This window comes from Pieris napi, chromosome 4, assembly GCF_905475465.1.
Source record: "Pieris napi chromosome 4, ilPieNapi1.2, whole genome shotgun sequence".
Lineage (NCBI taxonomy): Eukaryota > Metazoa > Arthropoda > Insecta > Lepidoptera > Pieridae > Pieris > Pieris napi.
The window spans coordinates 12,675,445-12,697,356 of NC_062237.1; the positions used below are offsets into that span (position 1 = coordinate 12,675,445).

Sequence of the window (21,912 nt, forward strand, 5' to 3'; positions counted from 1 at the left end):
TATAAGTGCTTGCCTAGCCTTGGTATATGAGAATTTAGATTTTAGAGGTTAAAATAACTAAATCAAGTTCATTAAGCTTTGCCTAGATATAAACATGAACTAGATATAATCTGTATATTCTTGATAGATACACTAAAACAAACTAAAAGTCATATTTTTGATTAAATACAGTGTTTATTCACAATTTATAAAAACTTGAGCAGTATCGTCAAGACAATTGAGTACATCTGTACTTATATATTCCATAACTAATTTATCGCCTTCTAATAAAATTTCATTTTTTATTAAATCCTGGATCTCCACATCCATCTTGACAGGGCTTATACAGTAACCATCTAGCTGTCGAAATATCCTCAACTTAGTTGGACCAACTTTGTTATTATCATTTTGAATATTACAGCTATCACATATACTGTCTATAGCTCGCCCGAGACTCCATGTTGCACTAATGAACACAGGATTTGTGTCTTTTAAGTCAGGATCTAAAACAACTGTGTCAATTTGCCTTAAATTCTCAAAATCGCTGATGACTTTTACAGGTTTAGCTTCCACATTTATAGGTTTTTTAATAGCAAAATAAATTCTGTCTTTAGGAGTTACTGTTTTTGGTCCTTTCGCCTTTTGTTTTAATCTCATAAGGTGTATCTTTGAAGCTGTTTTAACTTTGGCAGAAGACTGAAGGGCTTTTCTAATATTCTCTGTAATCTGAAAACATTAATAGAGAAATCAAGATATAAAAATAAATAGTAAAATTATACTTTATTATTATATCATTATTATATTATTATTATATTATTATTATATCTATTATTATATGTATATATATAATGTTTTTTCCAATATTTTTCTAGATAAGCTACCTTTTCTTGTAAATGTTTATTTGCTTCTTGAAACTGCCTTCTAGGAGCTTCTAGTTGTTCTATTTTAAACGCCATGGTCTCATCATCTATTTCTGGACATGACCTAAAATAAAAATTCAAATAAACTAACAAAAATAAGATAAATAACAAATGAATTAGGTAGATGTACTTTCTTTGCTTTTACTGTTAAATAGTTCCTCATACAAATATTTTTCTATGTTCAGGTTCGTAACAGGAAACAAACGATTTGGGTATGAAAGGCATAAAAATAAACCTCCCCTACATCTGCTACCCAATTTTAATATGGTAAATAATTACTTAAATAACTACTTACGGATGAAATCTATGCTCTATACAAAAGTGTTTGTTACATTTGGTACACAACATTTCGTGAAGATTCCCTTTTCTACATCCTTTCTCTGAACACCTGAATATTTGGTCATCATTCTTAAGGTTAATTTCTTTTGGTTTTGGCGCTAATTCACAATCGCCCGAATGACAATGCTCATTGAAATGTACTCTGCAAAACACCTTCTTACATTTACATTGAAGTGGCAGGAAATCTGTTTGGTTGCAACTCTCGTACTGGCAGTGTTCCCCAAGATCCGGAAATTCCATTTTCTTTATTTTTTGCTTATCGCTGGCAGTCAAAATGTTTTAACCTATCTTCTAAGAATTTATATAGCTCTTTAAAGCGTAATGAAATACATATTCACTGGAAAAAAAAAACACTTTTATGTAAATTATCTGGTAACTTTTTATATATTAAATGTACAGTTAGTTTTAAAAAATCTAATTATTTGTACTACTTGTAAACAAACATGAATTTCAAAAAAGTTACAAGATTCAAATGAAGTTGAAAGTTCAGTGTCAAATCTCAAATGTCAACAGTCAATCCACGTCCACGGATATCTAATAAAATATAGTATATATATAGGTGTTTAGTCAAGATGCTTTAACAGTAGTGTATGTAGAAAGTCGAAATCTTAATTTGTATATGCAGCTATCTGTTTTTTTTAATGAAAATACATTTTAATTAATGTTGAGGGAGTACGCAATGGGTTAGCGATAGGTTTAGATTGCCTATAATAAAATCGCAATAATCTGTTTGCAATCAATAATGTTTTTTGTACAATTAATTTGCTGATAGATATAAATTGCAACTACATATATGTTTTATTAACAAATCTGTTATTATTAATTTAACGTCATATTAAATAAAATTATGTAAAGAAATTGCTTGAAAAAAAAAGGTTGCCAGCTCTCAGTCAGCAACGTTAAAAGTTGCCAGGTGTAATTTCATTAATGATTTACAGAGAGGTTTTTCTGCTTTTTGTTTAATTGTAATACAAAATTAATGTTATATATTATCTATTCACGACACAGATAGCTGCAGAATCTTAGTCCATAATATACTAGTCTAATAATTATTTAAGAGACGATCTATAGATAAACAAATTTAAGTACAGAATGTAAATCTACGACTTGTAGTTTGTTAAGAGTTTCGCAGTCTTGCGTTATGGATAACGAAATAAAAAATGTTTCGCTTTAAAGGAAAGCATGTTCGCTTGATAAGTATTTAATTCAATTTTTCTTTACTGACGAGATGACAAACCAACACAGGTGGATTTATTTTACGAGAAACTAAATCATGACAACAAAATTAGAATTTCAAAGCTTCAAGACCCAAAAAATATTAAGCTCATATTGCAGTAAAATACATTTATTTATAAAAGAAAATAAATAGCTTTACAACACATTTCTTATACAACATTAGAAAACAGTTCAATTTATTTAAAACACTTTAAGTGTTTGTATAGCAGTTTCTAGTCTCAACATTTCCCCTTCGGTAGTGGTTAATTTTTCTGAATTTGTCTTTTGAACATCTAATGGTACTTTTGTTTCGTAGTCATCTACAGCCATGGATTGCTTGAGTTTTTTCAATGATTGTTCCAGAGCTTCTTTCTTCTTTTCAAGTTTGACAATCTCCTTTTCCGCGTCGACCAGACCCTAGAAAGAATAATTTTAGAATCGTAAATCTTGAGTGGATATACCAATTTCTAATATGGCTTTTTCTTTTATAATTTCCTATACATAAACGAGGTTAGTAAATAGATATTTAAGTTAAACCAAAATTATCTGATCTCTATTATTTTCTATCAAATTAAATACACCGAGCTGATGATTTTAAACAAAAAATAGCACATTCCTATTTTTTTGTTCCGTCATAAGGAAAGAGCGAAAATATACATTGAAAATCAACGTTGTGAAACTCCAATTCAAATTGTGTTAGGCATAGAAAATCTTCTTTAGCGGCGTTCGTCATGACTGAAGGTCGTGTTGGTGTTGCCCTTTCATTCTAACCTGTCTTAGGCAAGCCTTAGGGCCTATTTAATAATGCTACATAGCATTTATTATCTTAAAATTCATTCATTAATTTTTATTTAAACTTTATCGACACTCGTACCTAACCATAAAAATTGGTCTTGCTTGTTTCGCGCGTATGCGTGCACGCAACTGTGCACGCCCGCACGCACGTGTGACTTATTATTGGATGCCCATATGCCTAACTTTTTCTATTATTTTGTAATTGTTAAACATAAAATAAATTAATTAATTTAAAAATGGTAATTATGTGTTCCATTTTAGTATTATAAGACTTCTAACAAAAACAAAATATTTTCTCATATAAAATTATCAAAGAAAAATTACCTTCAAATACAGATGCACCTCAATCTTATCCGATATTGGCAAAATAGAGCATCCCGCTGGAGGCGCTTCATCCACAAACCTACTGTTGGCAAGGCATTGCATCTTCTCGAACACATCTTTAAGAATCTTCAATTCCTCACTGAGAATTAAATAAACATCTGTTTTCGTCTTGTTAGGGATGTTGTATTCGGAGCGAGTCGATCTTATAGCGTGAACAATTTTCATTACATTTTCTACATCTGATTCTAGGTTTTTGCTTTGCCACGGCGTGTCTGAAGCCTGAAATTTTATATAAATTATGTATATTTAGAATAGTATAGAAAAATTTGTGCGCCTTGATACATTTAAGTTTTCCGTAATTAGTTTTTGGTTGTATAAAACATAATTAACTTAATGAATATTTGTATCTGATTTTGGTGTAAAGGATAGATTTATTATTAATTTGTTAATAATTTATATTTAAATTGAGATATTGTAAACGTATATCTGTTTTATTCTCATAAATTTGGTATCTCTGTATAGTGACAGTTGTTCTGTTAAACAAATATAATGTAATTAATAAACATTCCCAAAAAAATTCTTGGGGATAATTTGATTTTGTTCCATAAAAAAATTAGTATCTCAACAGAAAATATAGTCTAACCGATTATAAACCCTTTGTCACCATTGATTTGCACAAATCTTATGACATCTAAAAGTTTCACGTATATATTTTTTTATAAATACTTACAATAGGATAAGCAGCCACACAGATGGACGGACAAGAAGCATCAGCTCTTGGAAGACGCTGGTACAGCTCCTCAGTCACGAAGGGCATAAACGGACTTAGAAGCTTCAGGCCGTACTCTAAGACAGTGTACAAAGTACGTCTTGCCGCTTCTTTCTCGGATTCCGAGCCTTGAGCAAATACGGGTTTCAAATATTCCTAAAAAAAGACACTGAAGTTAAATAAATAATTTACCCTATTAAAAAAAATGATCAGTGGCGAATGTTAAATGCGCATAGATAGAAAGTCAAACTCAAACTCAAAATATCTTTATTCAAGTGGGTAACCAAGTACACTTTTGAATCGTCAAGTTAAATTAATCGTAAATTTACATTTACTACCAGTTCGCAAGTCAAGGGCGTAGAGCGGGTAAGAAGAACTGGCAAGAAGTCGATTGATGAACAGCCGGGTTCGAACCTAGGACCTCAGGGATGAGATTCGCACGCTGAAGCCACGAGGCCAACACTGCTCTTATAATAAAAATAGTAAGAAAACCATGCCAGAGCCATAAAGAGAAAAAAAAATAGTAAGAAAGAAATTGTAAACAAAATAAATCGAAGACGCTCTCTAGTTAATAATTATGTAAATAATTTATCAAGACTGATTTCTCAAATACAGAAAAAAATTAATAAAATAAACTAAAAAACGAATCTCACGTATTCATGAATTATTGTAACAAAAAAAAAGAAATACAAGAATTACAAAAGTCAAGATTGAGCAGGATAGGATATTGCTAAGAAATGTTTTTGTAAAAGAGTTTTAAAAGATGTTAGGAAGGTAGCCAATCGTATGGAGTCAGCCTATTCCACAACTTACCAAGTACACATCGCAGAGGTCATAGAGCCATAGGTTATAGCAGGCGGTGGTGGCCGCTGGGAAATCGTAGTTCTGGAACCCTTCGTTCGTTTTATTCACTGCGTTGGACAATCGTGACATCATCCACTTATCTACCATTGACAGAGTCGACGGTAGCGGACCGGATTCGTGTACCTGGACGACATTTCTTCATTTAAAGAAAACCTCAGTGTGTAATGTTAAAAACGTATTGTTTTTGACGTACGGGAGTCACACTTAGCGCTAAGTGTGGACTTTTGAATTACTATAACATTTCCTATATTTTGCTTCACCGAGAACGTATTGCGCACTTAAAAACATATAATCTATTGACACACAAATCATTATTAAGCTATATGAATATGTAGTATTGTCCTTTATTGACATAACTTTTACACATTTAAAGAAAACACTTTTTTACCGGATTGAAGTTATTTATTATTATTATATTATTATAATTTTAAATTTTTCGTGGTCACGGTGACTCGGTGAAAAATTTAAAATTATGCAAAATAATTGTAAATTTATAATAATACATATAAATAACTTCAATCCGGCAAAAAAGTGTTTTCTTTAAATATATGTATGTATATGTGATAATAAACCCATGCGAACAAGACGTTTTTGTATCTGTTTTATAAAACATGTTTCATAGACTAAACATAGACAAAATTACAAAATGAAAAAAAAAAATTGTTGTCTATAAAGTCGGTTTACGGACAATAGTTTAACGTGACAACGTCATCACAAAACGTTGATGAATGCATACTATTAGGAATAACATTGAATAATTTCTATTGAATCATCACTATTTTGTATAGACACAAAGAAAGAGTGAATCCTCGGACGCATAGGCCAATCGAGTCGAAAGATAGATGCGGCGTAAGCGTACAATGAGCGTAACGGGACAATGAGTCATGCCTTTTCGTGCGTGCAGCCGGCGTTTATCTATTTATTAGACGTTGTCACGTCAAATACTAATGAAAAAAACCTTATGTCAAACGAAAACTATAAAATCTATATATATATATATAATGAAAATGGTCTTCGTTTGAGGCTCAATCACGCCTAAACCACTGATCGTATCGACATAAAGACCATTCGATGCGAATTCTTTTTTTTTTTTTTTTTTGCTGTTTTACTTTTATGAAAATTTATCCATACGGACTTCACCGCGGAAACATTCGGGGAGGCTTCCTAGAACCTCTAAACGTCAACATCTGTTAAAAACTCGATTTTCGAAATATTTCAATTTTCTTAGCGGGAAGTTAAAAAGAAGAATAATAAAAATATGAAAAAAAAAAAATAATGAAACATAAAATTTATTTTAATTCGTCCAGCAAAGCGGGCGCGAAACGGCTAGTTAACTTATAAATTAAATTACCTTATAAACCGTGTCCTTAGGGAAGTACATTAAAGCGAATTTCGTTGCGTTCCATAACTTATTGCAGAAGAATCTATATCCTTGCACTCGGAGAATGTCCAAGTTTAGGTCACGGCCTTGTGTCATCGCACATAGAGCAAATCTAAAGATATAGAAATAACATAAATACGAAATAAATTCTTCTTAAATACAGCTTTATTTTATTCCACAGACTTATACGTCACAAGAAATTAAAAGTAAATAATATAGTAAAATGTTATATGGACCACGAGAATTCACAATTTGTAAAAAACTTTTATTAAATTGTTTAAAAACGTTTCGGGTGATTCTACGTTGTCAGTGAGTAGATGATCGTTCTAATTAAATCATTGGCTATTTTGAAATACGTCGAGAGTTAACGTAAAACTCGCTAAATTTACGAAATAAACAATTTGACAAGATTTTTAAACCATTTATATAAATGTTTTAAAACTTGTAGAATAATATTAACCTAATATAATATAGGTCCCTGAGTCACTATAATATACTTATTATATATTATATAGATAGTATACAGATATTTACTATTATCTTATATATATATATTATTATTTATTTTATACTTTAAAGTATTTTTTTTTTAAACAGGGGGCAATGGGCAGCTGGTTCTACATAGTGGTTGTGCGCGGCAACTGCCTTAAAAACGCTAAGTTGTGGACGGACGACGGACGTCAAGGTGATTCGGGAGGAATTTCGTATTAAATTATAACACTTTGGGTCTGTTTCACAATGTAGGGATAAAGTGCCAAATAGCTATGCAACACATAAATTATTTTGAAGATAAATTGTGCTATTTGACATTCATCGGACTCATAGCTTATGATGGACTTTATGTGACGAATAGCGCTATCTGACAGTCGTGAAACGCAACAATAGTGTTTATCCTACCAATAAGTAATAAATAGCTAATTTGGAACTTATGTAGAACTTATCCGTACATTGTGAAACAGACCCTTATTATCATAATAGTTTACCTAGTTAAAATGTAATTTGAAATAAATTCAATTCTAGAAGTTCAAAGACTAACCGAAGAGCATCAGTTCCGCACTCAGGTATCCCATTAGGGTAATCCTGCTTCTGGCCCTGCTTCGCTTTCTCAATCTCACGTGGATCCAGGTTCGATTCCGCAAGTTGAGCGTGCAACTCTTCCAAAGTGATGCCCGTTACAACATCCACTGGATCAATGACGTTGCCCAGTGATTTTGACATCTTACGACCGTGAGCGTCTCGGACCATTGGGTGAAGGTATACTTCTCTGAAACAATATATAATTTTTAATTAAGTAAAAGTGTTTGTTAGAGATTATGACATTGAGATTCGGAGGTCATTTGTTTTATTAGAATGGTAACACCACGCAATATTATAGACCTCTTAAATAAATCAGTGGTGCTATAACCTTTTTAGGTCTGGGCCTCAGATCTCTGTATCTGTTCCATGATCATTTGTCTATCAATACTCAATCAATCTAATAGGCAAGCAGGTGAACACACGCTGTCGACTTTTTGGGTCTAAGGCAAGCCGGTTTCCCAACGATGTTTTCCTTCACAGTTCAAGCGAATGTTTAATACGCACATAGAAAGAAAGTCTATTGGTACACAGCCGGGGATCAAACCTACGAACTCAGGTAACACGCTACTACCACTAAACCAATGCTGCTCATCATAGACATCTTACAGGTTGTAAATTGTCAACGTGTCAAAGTCAAAATAACTATGGCCAATATCAATGACTCGAATCTGCGACATATTTATGAAAATAAATAGCTTAATAGATATATCCGATGTCCGCACCAAGCTTTATCTAGTTTCGTGGACCTTATTATATATATTTCGTGGTAAATACATTACAAAACCATATCATAAAAAATATATCCGAATATAAGGTGAAAGTTATCAAAAATGTTCTCTAGATTCTATACGTTGTAAATGATATATTGTCTATTGTGTTTTACTAAACTTACTTGAATGGTAGTTTCCCCATTAACCGTTGCCCGAAGAAGACCATCCGTGCCACCCAGAAGAACAGAATATCATGCCCAGTCTCCAATAATGTTGTAGGATAAAATGCCTAAGAATAAACACAAATAACATTATATACGGCTTGTCTAACAACAAAAATAAAATCAAACTCAAAATAACTTTATTCCAACCAAGTACACTTATGAACGTCAACAGAAAAGATATTAAATTTATACTAAATTTAAAATTTTCTACCAGTTCGCAAGTCAAGGGCGTAGAGCGGGTAAGAAGAACTGGCAAGAAACTCTACGCCACCCTTTTTAATCGCCAAGTATTGAGTCATACAAATTGTTTGAACTGGAGCAAATCAATCCTAAGGATTAGGATCATTTAAATAATCGTCAAATGTATAAAAACCTTTATTGATTAATTTACGTTTAACGAGGGTTTTGAATTTATTCAGTGATAATTCTCTAATTTCGCTTGGGAGTTTGCAGTAAAAACGAATACAATTTCCATATAAGGAGTGGTTTATGTTCTGGAGCCTGGTCGTACACTTAAATTAGTTCTGTTTCTAGTACTTTCATATAAGTCACTATTTATTTTAAAATCGTTTATATTTTTTCGTCCATACAACAAGGCTTCAAGAATATATTGACCAGATAGTGTCATAATATTTAATTTCTTTCCTTAAATATATTTCTGAATACATAGGCGACCAGTTATTTATGTAAATAATATTAAAAAATCGCTTTACATAAGTCTCGTAAACCAACAATTATTATTTAGAATATATAATAAAATTGACAGGACGAAATCATGACCGCGTTGTAAAACACGCAAAACGCCCATTCAACAAATTCTTTAATTTATTAAGATAAATAAATTATTAATTAATAGTTTTAATATGCTTACCTTCAAATCATCCGTTTCATCCGGCCAGCCGAATATCGCAAATGGGAACAGCCCTGATGAGAACCAAGTGTCCAAGACATCGTCATCTCGTTTCAAAGTGACATCTTCAGGGGCCACATTGAACTTGGTAGCTGCTTTTCTTCGAGCATCGTCTTCTGAATGTGCCGATACCCATAATTCTTCATTCTGGGAGAGTTATCCATTATTAGAAAACTTATTTGTTAAATTTTTGGTACAGATACCGGCAAACATCTTGGTAAATCAGTTGACGTTTGTGTCCCGCGTGTCCCGTACGATACGCAACCATTCCCCCACTCCCTTGTTTAATGCTCAAGAAGTTTGCCGGTATCGGTATAACATATTAAAATGATTATGTTCGTGTACAATTTATGATCTTCGTTATGGAAGAGGTTGTAACCCTGTCTTACTCCCCAAATCTAAAAAAAATAATGCATAGAAGGTATTCAAGTATTACGTAAGCACTATAGGGGGCATTTATATTTATATTCGATTTTCTTATTACGTCAACAGTCCAAATCCAGTAATTTTTTTTGTTAAATTGTACATCCGATGGTTTTTGATTTAAGCCAATGCTGACAAGGGATAATATATAGACAAAATAGAGTTACGTTAAAGTCGAGAAGTCAATAAATATTAAATAAAATACTTTTACAATCTGCCGAAGTCTGTATTGCGCAATACTTGTTTGCAATGTGAATATCTAATCTGTTAACGAAACAGACGCAAACAATGTAACGAATGCAAAATCACACGACTTAATATGGTCAGAACATACTCACATCATTACTTCTAGAATTAATAGGAATGGGAATATATCGAAGTATTTAGCAGGCCTACTGATAAAATCAAGAGATAAATTCTAAAAAATGATTCTAGGGAGAACAATTTTCTATGGCAAAACACACTTTACTAAAGGAATTAAGAGCGAATCAAGCAACTAAAAACAAAAGTGAAATTAAGATTATGTAATTGTAAAAAATCGTGATAAAATATTAAAAAAAACTGTTACACACGAATGCAATGTTCACTAAAGTACATGGGTAATAAAAGTGTAGCATTTGTGATCAAGCAAAAACGACATGCGTACATACATTTATCTGTGTTCGTACAAATCGCGAACGTTTCGGCGCTTTCTTCCGGCCCGAGCGAGTGCGTCGCCGATGCGGTTTTACGTACACTCGCTCTTCGGTACCCTTTAAGCGTTTATTTTTTTTATTATATTGTATTAAAATGGCGAATTTTACTTTAATACGTGACGATGAGCGTGATGTAATAATTACGGGTGCTTACAAACATTTTGTAAAATAAAATCTGGAGTGATAGCGACTTTATCGCCAGTTCTTCTCGCCCGATCAACTGCCGTTAACCGTTTAAAAACCGTTTAAAAACTGAACTATTGATTTCTGCCGATTTAAAGTGTACATGAATAAATAATATTTTATAAACGTTAAATAATGTTATACAATATAAGTTTGTGCATTATCGTCTGAGAATATTTATCAGCCTTCTTCGTCAAATCGTCCTCTTACTGATTTGCTATAATACCCACGTCTGCTTTATCCGTGTATATGGGAATCCTGTATCATTAATTTGTCATTTTATTTTATATAGTTCCATAAAATATTCAGTGATTTTCCTCAAGCTATTGCTGCAACGGTCATCTTAGTACTTATGTCCAACGCCTCTTTATATTAAATATAAAGACCGCCCAACGCGTTATCTCCTTCCGATGCAAAATTTCAAAACTCATACATACATTCACTAAAATCTTATACAACATCATTTCAACAAATTATTGTCAAGTCCCGTTAACATGTCAAAAGGAAGAGAATAACACGTAGCTTCCTCGTACAAACAGAAAAGAAGAGAATTTAACCCGCCCTGTCTGGCCCCATAACGACTCGAGACTCATACCCATAAACTCTCTTGGACAATACAGGACTATTCAATTCTACCTTTGCCTTTTTGACCAAGATCTCGTATTTCTCTTTTTCTTTCAGATACGCCTGAATCACCATTTCCCTTCGCACAGGTGCTGCGCACCGTATCCTTCTCTTCATGGTCTTTACCATTTTCCTCAACTTCTCTTGGTCGTTTGCATGCATTTCTTTCTGAAACGCATGCAAATACTGACTAAACTTCGTCTATGAAAATGAGAATTTGATTGAGAGCCTTTGCACTTGGACCAGTCACTTTGATTCCAGCCATTTCTTTCACAATACATTAAATAATATTGAATACTTATGGTTATAGAATCTTTAATTTTTTATATAACATAACACGGAAACATTTATATGTAAGTAATTAATTTGTTTTTCACCTACTACTAACAGCGACACAACATAAAAAAGAATACAAAGAAACGATAACATCGACAACAACACCAACAACTTGCGGCTGAAATAATACATAATGCAATTTTATGTAACCGGAGACAAACGGACTGAAGGCTCATCTGATGTTAGCAGATACCGCCGCCCATGGACACTTCCATTGCCAGAAGGCTCGCAAGTGAGTTGCCGGGCTTATAAAAATTAGTACGCTCTTTTCTAGAAGGACCCTAAGTCGAATTGGTTCGCAAGCACTTCAGTGGGAAGCTGGTTCCACATAGTGGTGGTGCGAGGCAAAAACTGCCCTAAGAAACGCTCAGTTGTGGAACGAAGGACATCTAGGTGATACGGATGGTATTTTGTATTCTGCCTTGACGTCCGATATATATTTCAATCAATGCGTACTAAACATAATATATACCCTATTCCTTAAGGAATAAGGTTCATTATTGTACAAGTCGCAGCACATTAATACGCAAAGAGTTTTTTAAAACTATTATTTACCTCAATAGAATTCATTTCTGGCAATCTGACTTTATACGCGGGTATCTGATGTCCCCACCACAGTTGTCTTGATATGCACCAGTCCCTGATATTCTCCATCCAGTGGTACCAGGTCTTCTCGTGAGCATCAGGAATAATCTTAAGTTCACCGGTTTTCACTGCTTTTATTGCTTCAGCCGCCATATTATTACAACGTATGTACCTATTAATTTATTATTTAATTTTTCATACCGCCAAAGATTTTTTTCAACAAAGCATTATAATATATTTCTGTTATATGATGTTTATAACGTTAACAAAATACTCCCCTATCCGGCTGGTCCCCGTGGGGACAGCGACCACCACCATCCATTACATATGAAAAACGAAGAATAGGACAATAATAAAAATAAACAAAGCCGCCAATAATTAAAAATATGCACTTTCAACGACAATCAAAACTAGACAATTAGATGAATGCCTTGAGAAAAAAAGGGGGAAAAAAATATGGAGGCGGCTTTTACCCTAAACGGGGACAATTCTAGACCGCAAAAAAAAACGAACTTAAATTTTATTTAAATTTAAAAAGAATAATAATTTCAAATAATTAACACAGCAAGCATTTTCAAAAAGGACTCGGCGAAAGGTCTCTATGGAGTTGCTGAAGAAGACGAAGAGGAGAATTAAAGAGATGGGAGGATGATTTACCGGCTATAATATATATAAATATAATAATAATAAATGTCGCTGTAGAATGATAACCTCGTATGTCCAGAGAACCAAACATTACAGGAAACGAAAAAAAAGTTTCATTTCGTCAACGTTCGTTAAAATATTATTATGTGTTTTTGTCCATAATTTTAGATTGTAAAAAGGACTTATTTATTAATAACATAAAAAAGTCCTAACTTCATGATTATACCAGTAAAATGACATAAGAGTCTAAGAATAAAAAAAAAAAAATGTTTTTTTGACATACGAGGTAATCATTCTACAGTTACGATAAATCACATTAGTTTTTCTTTGTAAGTAGGCCTAAATATTTTTTATTTTAAAAAATAGTCTGTCAATACAGAAACATATAATTTTTTGTATAAATATACCACTCACCACTGGGGTTTGAGCATCGGTTCAACAACATCTTTAGAACGGCTGCAAAGCGGTACAACCATCGCATTATCACCAGTGTCTCTGTACAATTTCTTTTCTTCCAAAGTCTTGATAATTTCCCGACGGACATCAAAGCGTTTTTTACCCTACAAACAAAAAAACTATTAATAAATCATATTTCCACCTTTCTGTATCAAAACTCATTGATTTTCTTAAAAAAATCATGCGCATGTGTGTCTAGCTTGTAACGTATAAGCTTGCTCGTATACGTTGGTTTGGCGACGTCGCCAGCGTGCCACGTATCCGGACTCCACAAAGGAATCCGTTGGTCCTGTCTGCGTTTCCAAAGTGGGTTAATAATGGCCATACATTTCGATACAATTTTTTTGGATTTGGAGCCAGCGACGTCGCAATGCCATCCCGGTGAGTTAGCGGCCGATAAAGACAAAGCAGACAATACATTGTGACATGAAAACATATGTATGTTTATAAATATAGCTAGTGTGCGATACTTAATATCGTGTAATAAAAACTTATCAAAGGTTATATTGATAAATTATGAACAAGTTTTTCACAATAATAAAACAAAAAATAAAATGTATTTTAAAATTAAACCTTGCTAAGGACAATATTTTTGGTTTCATGTAAAGAGGACTACAGATTCTGTTAATTATTTTAACTGCGTTGAAACATATCTATACTAAAAAAATACTAGTAAAAAATACACAGTTTGTCTCTATGCTTCGATACGGCTAAACAGATCACGTAAAAGAAATTAAATAAATTCTTAAAAAAGAACTAATAGATTATAAAACACTATATTTGATCCTCTTATTAACTCTCCCAATCCTACTATATTTATTTATTTATTAACAGATATACGTACTGTATGTATTTCTGTAAATAAATACGATAATGTCGATAAAATATAATATTAAATACACAATATGTATATATCACTACTGCGATTTCACTCTGTGAACATATAAATATGCCGATAGCGTCGGAGACAGTATTAGGCGCAACGCCTTTGATAACTTAGATCTGCGCAACAGAGTGGTTCTGGGACTTGGTATATTATATACAAAAATACATAGAAGCCCTAATTTTCACCCCACTACGATCAACTCCTATTTTTATTATAGTAGATAGTTATTTTTATTGAACTAAAAATTTTTTTTTTTATTAAATAATATACATACATGGCAAAAGAACGTTTTCCGGGTCAGCTAGTATATATGTACATATTCTTTACATGAAAATACATGCTTAATATGCAAATACTTACAGCGAACGGTCCACAATTGTCCAACATCCTGCCCTCATCGTCAAATATGTTAATGAAAGGCAAATTGTGACGTTTTCCAATTTCGTAGTCATTCTGATCATGGGCCGGAGTGATTTTAACAGCACCTTAAAAGTAATATATCTAGTCATGTTCTTTTCGCACAAAGGCTATGCTATGACTCGATTCACACCAGAAATCCTCTCTGCTACCAAGGATGCGTTCTAGTATTACGTCATGCGATTTTTGGAGATTATTGACAACCCCCCCCCCCATATAACGCGCCATAACGTTTTTCTATTCCCAAGTATAGTTAAACGTTTCGTGACCACCTAGTGACTCTTTATACTTAAAAGTTACCATTATGTGGTGTAAAGTACTGGAAAGTTGAAAATAATATTAACACTAATTAATAAATTTAATACGCGTAATTCAATCCCCGCCCCGCATCGTAACGTTTTACAAAAGGACCCCCTCCCCCCCCCCCCCCCCCCACAAAATTCGCTACGTAATACTTGAACGCTCCTTTACAATACAATAAACGCTACCTACTCAGAGCTTTATATATTTGGTATCGGGCTGATTGTAGTATTTTTAAATTACTAGTAAAAACTAAAATTTGTACTTGGAAGTGTAATGTTTTTTGTAAAACTTATGTTCACCGTAATGGTCATGAATATTACACTAGATAGATTCTAACATATATATATATATATACCGCAAAAAAGGCATTATATCAGTTAAATATATAATACACTTACCAGTTCCAAAGGTCATGTCAACATAATCATCAGCTATCACAGGTAATTTTCTATTCACAATTGGATGGACCAAGCGTTTTCCTATAAACTTTTTATACCTGGAATATTAAAGACGGCTTTTATAGGCTGGATAAAATATTCGAGTTGTTTACGTAATTTAAAAACAATTTACTCATTCTCTGACTGACAACATCCCACAAGACACCCTATTTAATCTATCTTTCTTAAATATCGTAAATTATCTATTCCATCATATTTTTAGTATAAGTAATTGTTTTATGATAAATTGTAGTTGGGTTCTTATTCGTCTCAGGGAAAAATAAAGGAGTTTTTATATTAATAAAATCTGTGCTAAAAGATAGAAAAGCTTGTTCACCTAACGTAGAAAAGGAATGTCATTTGTCAGTCGAAAAATGATCTGTATTATTAATCGATTATTTTTTATACAGATTTTTTACAATTCGAATTATTTTAAAGAGAGAAAAATCGATTATTTCGTAACATATTTTTTCTAAGTCATATTCTTAATTTGTCCTATACACGAAAATCAAGTATAAATAATAAAATTACTATTATATTCAACATAGCTAGTTTAGTTAGTTTTTAATTTATTTTCACCAAGAATTAAACAATATTACCTATCATCATTAGGGTTTACAGCCACAGCGACATCACCAAGCATCGTTTCCACACGAGTGGTGGCCACCACCACTTCATCATCAGAATCCTCCATCTTATACGCAAAGTATACGATGACGCCAAACTCTACCTAAGACATAAGAGTTATATTTATATATATATATATTTATTCACACTTCGTTTCATTTATACAAACAAATAACATCGAATATATAAAATTCTCGTGTCACAATGTTCGTTCCTATACTCCCGAAACGGCTCGACCGATTCTTATGAATTTTTTTATACATATTCAGTAAGTCTGAGAATCAGCTACTATCTAATATACATTTATCTTTCAAACCCCTAAATGTTTAGGGTGGTCCATCCCTTAATTTTAATTTTTATTAATTAGATCAAAAAAATTGTTTTTATTTTTTTTATGATACAGCATACAAAAATACATAGAGCCCTTAATTTTTACCCCTCTACGATCAACCCCTATTTTTATTATAGTAGATAGTTATTTTCATTGAACTGAAAAAATGTGTCCTACAAATATTATACATGGCAAAACAATGTTTGCTGGGTCAGCTAGAAATACATAAAAATTATGCAACGGGCTGACTTGTCGCTAACAAGCGATCTCTTCCAGGAAACCCTAGTAGGGGAAAAAACTAATAAAAGAAATATGATGGGTAAAGAGCAAGAAGAGTGTTAATAATAATAACAATAATAAGCCTTTATTCAGACAAGAAACAATTTGACTTAATCTAGAATATATATAGACGCATAGAAAATGCATGGAAAAGATTCTGGAGTTTGTAGGAAATATTTAATAATAAGTAAATTAGTATGGTTATCAAAAGGAAACTCTACAACACGAGCATTCTGCCTATATTGAAACATGTCAGAATGCAATAAATAGAAGCATGATGGGGCAAAAATTTCTAACAGACAAGGTTGCCGAGAAGAAGAGTTATACTTCTGTAATAATTTAAAAACGCGTTAACAAGGACTGTACAGAATATATATATATATATATATTTCTTATGTAACCATAATGAATAATGATGCCTTTTAGTTCCGAAAACGCTCACGGAGCGCTGCTCAAGGAATTCAAACAATAATGTATTATTTATTACGGTACTATAACGCAGCGCAGCCGGTATTTGAACCTACGAACGCAAGGTTGAGACCACTCTTAACCAACCGCCGTAACTCAAATCAAATACTGACTATGCTATAAAAACGGTGATCGGCTTTCTGTTCCTGAAACATGCCGTCGTTTTGTGGGTCTAAAGCAGTGTTTCCCAACGTGGGGCATACACCCCACAGGGGGGCAATTTGAATGTTAAGGGGGGCTCTTCGAAAATTATTTGAATTTCAGTTTTTCATTATATTTTGAAAAATTACTCAGGTACTTATAAACCTATCATTAAACAAGAGAGTGAGTAAGTGAAGAATTCCTTTTTTTTATATTAAAAATTATGAATGTTACATAATATGGGGAAATAAGAATTTTAGAAAGGCTTTCGTGGGGCAAGGCAGAATTTTAGAAAGGCTTACGTGGGGCAAGGCAGAATTTTAGAAAGGCTTACGTGGGGCAAGGCAGAATTTTAGAAAGGTTTACGTGGGGCAAGGCAGAATTTTAGAAAGGCTTTCGTGGGGCAAGGCATCATTTTAGAAAGGCTTACGTGGGGCAAGGCAGAATTTTAGAAAGGTTTACGTGGGGCAAGGCAGAATTTTAGAAAGGCTTTCGTGGGGCAAGGCATCATTTTAGAAAGGCTTACGTGGGGCAAGGCAGAATTTTAGAAAGGCTTACGTGGGGCAAGGCAGAATTTTAGAAAGGTTTACGTGGGGCAAGGCAGAATTTTAGAAAGGCTTTCGTGGGGCAAGGCAGAATTTTAGAAAGGCTTACGTGGGGCAAGGCAGAATTTTAGAAAGGCTTACGTGGGGCAAGGCAGAATTTTAGAAAGGTTTACGTGGGGCAAGGCAGAATTTTAGAAAGGCTTTCGTGGGGCAAGGCATCATTTTAGAAAGGCTTACGTGGGGCAAGGCAGAATTTTAGAAAGGCTTTCGTGGGGCAAGGCACAAAATAGGTTGGGATACACTGGTCTAAAGCATGACGGTTCTCTCACGAAATTCTCCTTCTCAGAGTTGACTTCAGCTACTAGACTAACTCTAAGATAGAGTACTCAAACTGATCATTGCATATTTCTTCTTACCTTATTTTCATACCCTGGTATAGCCAGCAGTGTTCGTCCAGTCAACTCCATTTTATCCACTTCGATATCGGAGATTGCACTTTTTAGTGTGCATGACCAATTGACGAGTCTATTCGCTCTGTAGATGTCGCCGGCGTCGTGTAATCTTATGAACGCTTCATTCACGGCTCTACACATAGTGGAGTCCATTGTGAACCGTTCCCGTGACCAGTCTAGTGAGGACCCTAGTGACCTAAGTTGTTCATAAATTCGGCCACCTTTCCTGAAAATAAAATATATTACATCAATAAATAATAAGTTAATTTTTCATCTATATTTAAAAACTAGTGGACCCCACAGACGTTGTCCTGCATGATATTTCAAGCTATTAGGATATTAAAGTATGAAAGTACCGACTGCAGCGCCACCTGCCGGGCTGATTTGTGAATCTAAACCATTCCCAGATCCCCTTGAACACACACAAAAAATTTCATCAAAATCGGTCCAGTCGTTTGAGAGAAGTTCAGTGACATACACACTCACAGAAGAATTATATATATAAAGATGTTATGTTAGTTTGTGTACGCTTCAAAAACTCAAAAAGTTTTGCACCGATCGAGCAGAAATTTTAGCATGATATATAATCCGCATCAAGGATTGTTTTAATCTATTTTTTTTCCACAAGTTGCAAAATTAAACTTATATGAAATGTATTCTTTGTTTTGATTCTCATTTCTCAAGCAATCAATCAGAATGTGGCATAGCGAAGCAGGCATAATTTGTTGGCCATGGAAACCATTGATCAATCGTCAGTCTAGCACACATTAATTCTCTATGCAATGTACAAGGTATTAGAAGTTTAGAAACAATAAGAAATTACTTTATAGCTTTTCAGTTCTTAATAGTTTGCAGCATATAAAGTTATCTATAGAACTATTATACCAATTAATATTTATTTATTACACATTAAAGATAGTGTGAAACAGATGTTAGAAGTATTAATGTATTCTAAAGCGTTACACACATAACAGTGTCAAAGAAACTTAAAATATTTTTAAACTTTGATTTGATTATTCATCCCTTTTCAGTGTAGTAAATTTTGTGATATTATTGTAAATACTACATAAACTAACTATTTTACTGACATAAAAAAAATTAAAGGTTGTTATGAATTCAATGTGTCATTTTTTTTGTATAGCTCTGCCGTCCAAGCATAAAGCTATCTATACGGTCAAGGTGTGAAAAGTAACCAATGTTGTATGTCTTGTGACTTTTAAATCAGCTATGACCATGCATGCTGCAAATTATGAGTAACATCAGACAGTTTTTTAACTTTAAATGAAATATTATGCTTTTCCAATGTGTTTCAAACTACAGACTTCAGTTTAAAATACATATCTCTTAAAGATAGATATTTAAAAAAATTAAATTTAAAAGTGTTACAACACTCACTCTTCCTTCCAATTCCAAACACGTTTGATAAACTCTTCTCTACCTAACTCATGTCTTGTCTTTTTCTCTTCTCGCCACAGTTTCTTCTCCACAACCACTTGGGTAGCAATGCCAGCATGATCGCACCCTGGATTCCATAGTGTAGTGCGACCATTCATCCTGAAATATTTTCCAAAATTTAAAATTATTCATTTAATTTGCTTTTATAACAAACTACAATCTATGCCATCTGCCTGAGTCAGTGAAACAAAATGTAAAAACTATTTAATATACAACCACTTTCTTCAATTAATTTGTAATCATGCACTAATTAGCTAACAAGTTTAATTAGGCTGGGTTTGATTTCTGAGGAATATACGTTGGTCTTAAAGTCACATAAATTGGTTTGTTAGTTTACATAAGATCAGAGATAGTATGTTGTAATCATCAAAACAGCATCAATGCGAAACTATCCATACATATCCTATCAAAATCTTATGCATTGTTATGAAAAAAAAAGTTTTATTACCTGTGCCACCTTGTAATAGCATCTTCCACAGCATTAGTTAAAGCATGGCCAAGATGTAACGAGCCAGTTACATTAGGTGGAGGTATCACCATCACAAACTGGCCTTTTGGGTTAGAGTCCAACACAGACTTTTTCTAAACATCAAAAACAAATCGTCAATAAATATAATTAATTAAAAACAATTATATCTATATGATATTATTGCGGATCTATATATATTAGATTTCTGACATAGCTCTTAGATAATTTTTTGAAATTGGATGGTTTGTATGTGTCTATGCTTATTTTTAAAATCATTTAAAGGAATTATATTATAGCAATCTTAACAGGATTTGTATAATACAACTAACAATATGACTATTATTGTTTTGAAAAGCAATATCTAGCACAGATACAGCTTCCATTGCAAAGTTTATGACTGACAAATGACATTTTACTACTACTAATACATTTAATACCCCATATTCTGGCTTGAAAAATCCTTGCTTGTCCCACCAAGCATACCACGCAGCTTCAACATATTTTGGACTGTAGGCATCTGGCATAGGTCCACTTATGTCTTTCCTTTCTCCAGCTGCAGTATTGGCAGTGTATACCGCACTTTCTTTGGTCTCCTTTGCTTTTTTCTGTCAAAATAAATTAACATGCCTAAATAAATATTATTATAATAAATTGATAATAATAATAAATTTAAAATGTATAGGAAACACTGGCAGCTAATAAAATCACAATATGTTAATTTATAAAAGAAATGATGCAATATCGAAATAATACACGTCGATAATTCCTTTCACTATATCATAAACAATGTTAACCTAAAATCAATCAATATAATTTACGCTTTCTTTTAAGAATACAGCTGATAAGGGATATGTAGCGAACGTAATGAATTAACCTCTGGCTTATCTTTTGGCACAGCTGGTGCAACACTCTTTTTATCCAATTTTGCTTTCAGCTTTTCTAATTTTGCAGCTTTTTTTGCTTCCTTTTCCAATTGTTTGGCTGTTTTTTCTTGAGGCTGGTCGTCAGGTAGACCATTTTGTATGTTGTTTTCACTCATTTTCAACTCACAAATTCAGTCAATTTTAGTAAAAAATATTAATTGTACACATTTATACAGAAATCTTATAAATCGTAACACTCGTAGCACCGAACACGAAAGCACGAGATTGAAATTTCAAAGGTTTATTAACATTTTGACAGTAAATATATAATCAATGTCAATGTTAAAAGTTTGTCGACATGAACTGTAATTTTCATACGAATTTAGATTTTGACTTTCTGGACACACTACTGGGGCCTTAGTCAAGATGCCTTAACAGTGGGGTATGTAGAATGTCAAAAACTAAATTTGTATGAAAACTTTTCGACACGAACCGTCATTTCCATACAAATTTAGTTATCGACTTTCTACATACACTACGGTTAAGGCATCTTGACTAAGGCCCCTGTTAAGGCATCTTGACTAAGCCCCAAGTATCGTAATTCGCTGTGAGTCTTATAGCCAATTTGTATCTTTAACGATAGAAGAAAAACTCCAAAGTCAAAAGAAAATTGTATAGTTGACGCATTATGAACTGAGGCTTCAGTTCATAAATCATATTTATAAAATAAAAGTTTTTAATTTATAAAATAAAATATTTGTTTCAACGTAACGACGTTTTTATCT

General features: G+C 33.0%; 2 protein-coding genes across 3 annotated transcripts; both read right to left on the bottom strand.

The window, feature by feature from the left end:
• Positions 1-145: 145 nt before the first annotated feature.
• Positions 146-1,716, bottom strand: LOC125049036 (AN1-type zinc finger protein 1-like). Its single transcript, XM_047648042.1, has 3 exons — positions 1,195-1,716; positions 861-963; positions 146-705 (listed from the first exon to the last, which is right to left on the bottom strand). The coding sequence occupies exons 1-3, from the start codon at positions 1,476-1,478 to the stop codon at positions 175-177; spliced, it is 918 nt and encodes a 305-aa protein (XP_047503998.1). The 5' UTR covers positions 1,479-1,716; the 3' UTR covers positions 146-174.
• Positions 1,717-2,567: 851 nt separating this feature from the next.
• On the bottom strand, positions 2,568-21,423 carry LOC125048775 (valine--tRNA ligase). Of its 2 annotated transcripts, XM_047647651.1 has the most exons (19): positions 21,139-21,423; positions 20,702-20,869; positions 20,244-20,377; positions 19,736-19,894; positions 18,305-18,566; positions 16,097-16,227; positions 15,459-15,556; positions 14,701-14,825; positions 13,413-13,558; positions 12,324-12,525; positions 10,581-10,682; positions 9,469-9,654; positions 8,556-8,662; positions 7,623-7,850; positions 6,557-6,698; positions 5,155-5,328; positions 4,303-4,497; positions 3,573-3,851; positions 2,568-2,870 (listed from the first exon to the last, which is right to left on the bottom strand). In XM_047647651.1, the coding sequence occupies exons 1-19, from the start codon at positions 21,301-21,303 to the stop codon at positions 2,655-2,657; spliced, it is 3,219 nt and encodes a 1,072-aa protein (XP_047503607.1). In that variant the 5' UTR covers positions 21,304-21,423; the 3' UTR covers positions 2,568-2,654. The 2 variants fall into 2 exon arrangements, with proteins under 2 accessions (XP_047503607.1, XP_047503608.1); XM_047647652.1 differs by lacking the exon at positions 10,581-10,682 and having other exon boundaries at positions 21,139-21,422.
• Between the last annotated feature and the right edge of the window lie 489 nt (positions 21,424-21,912).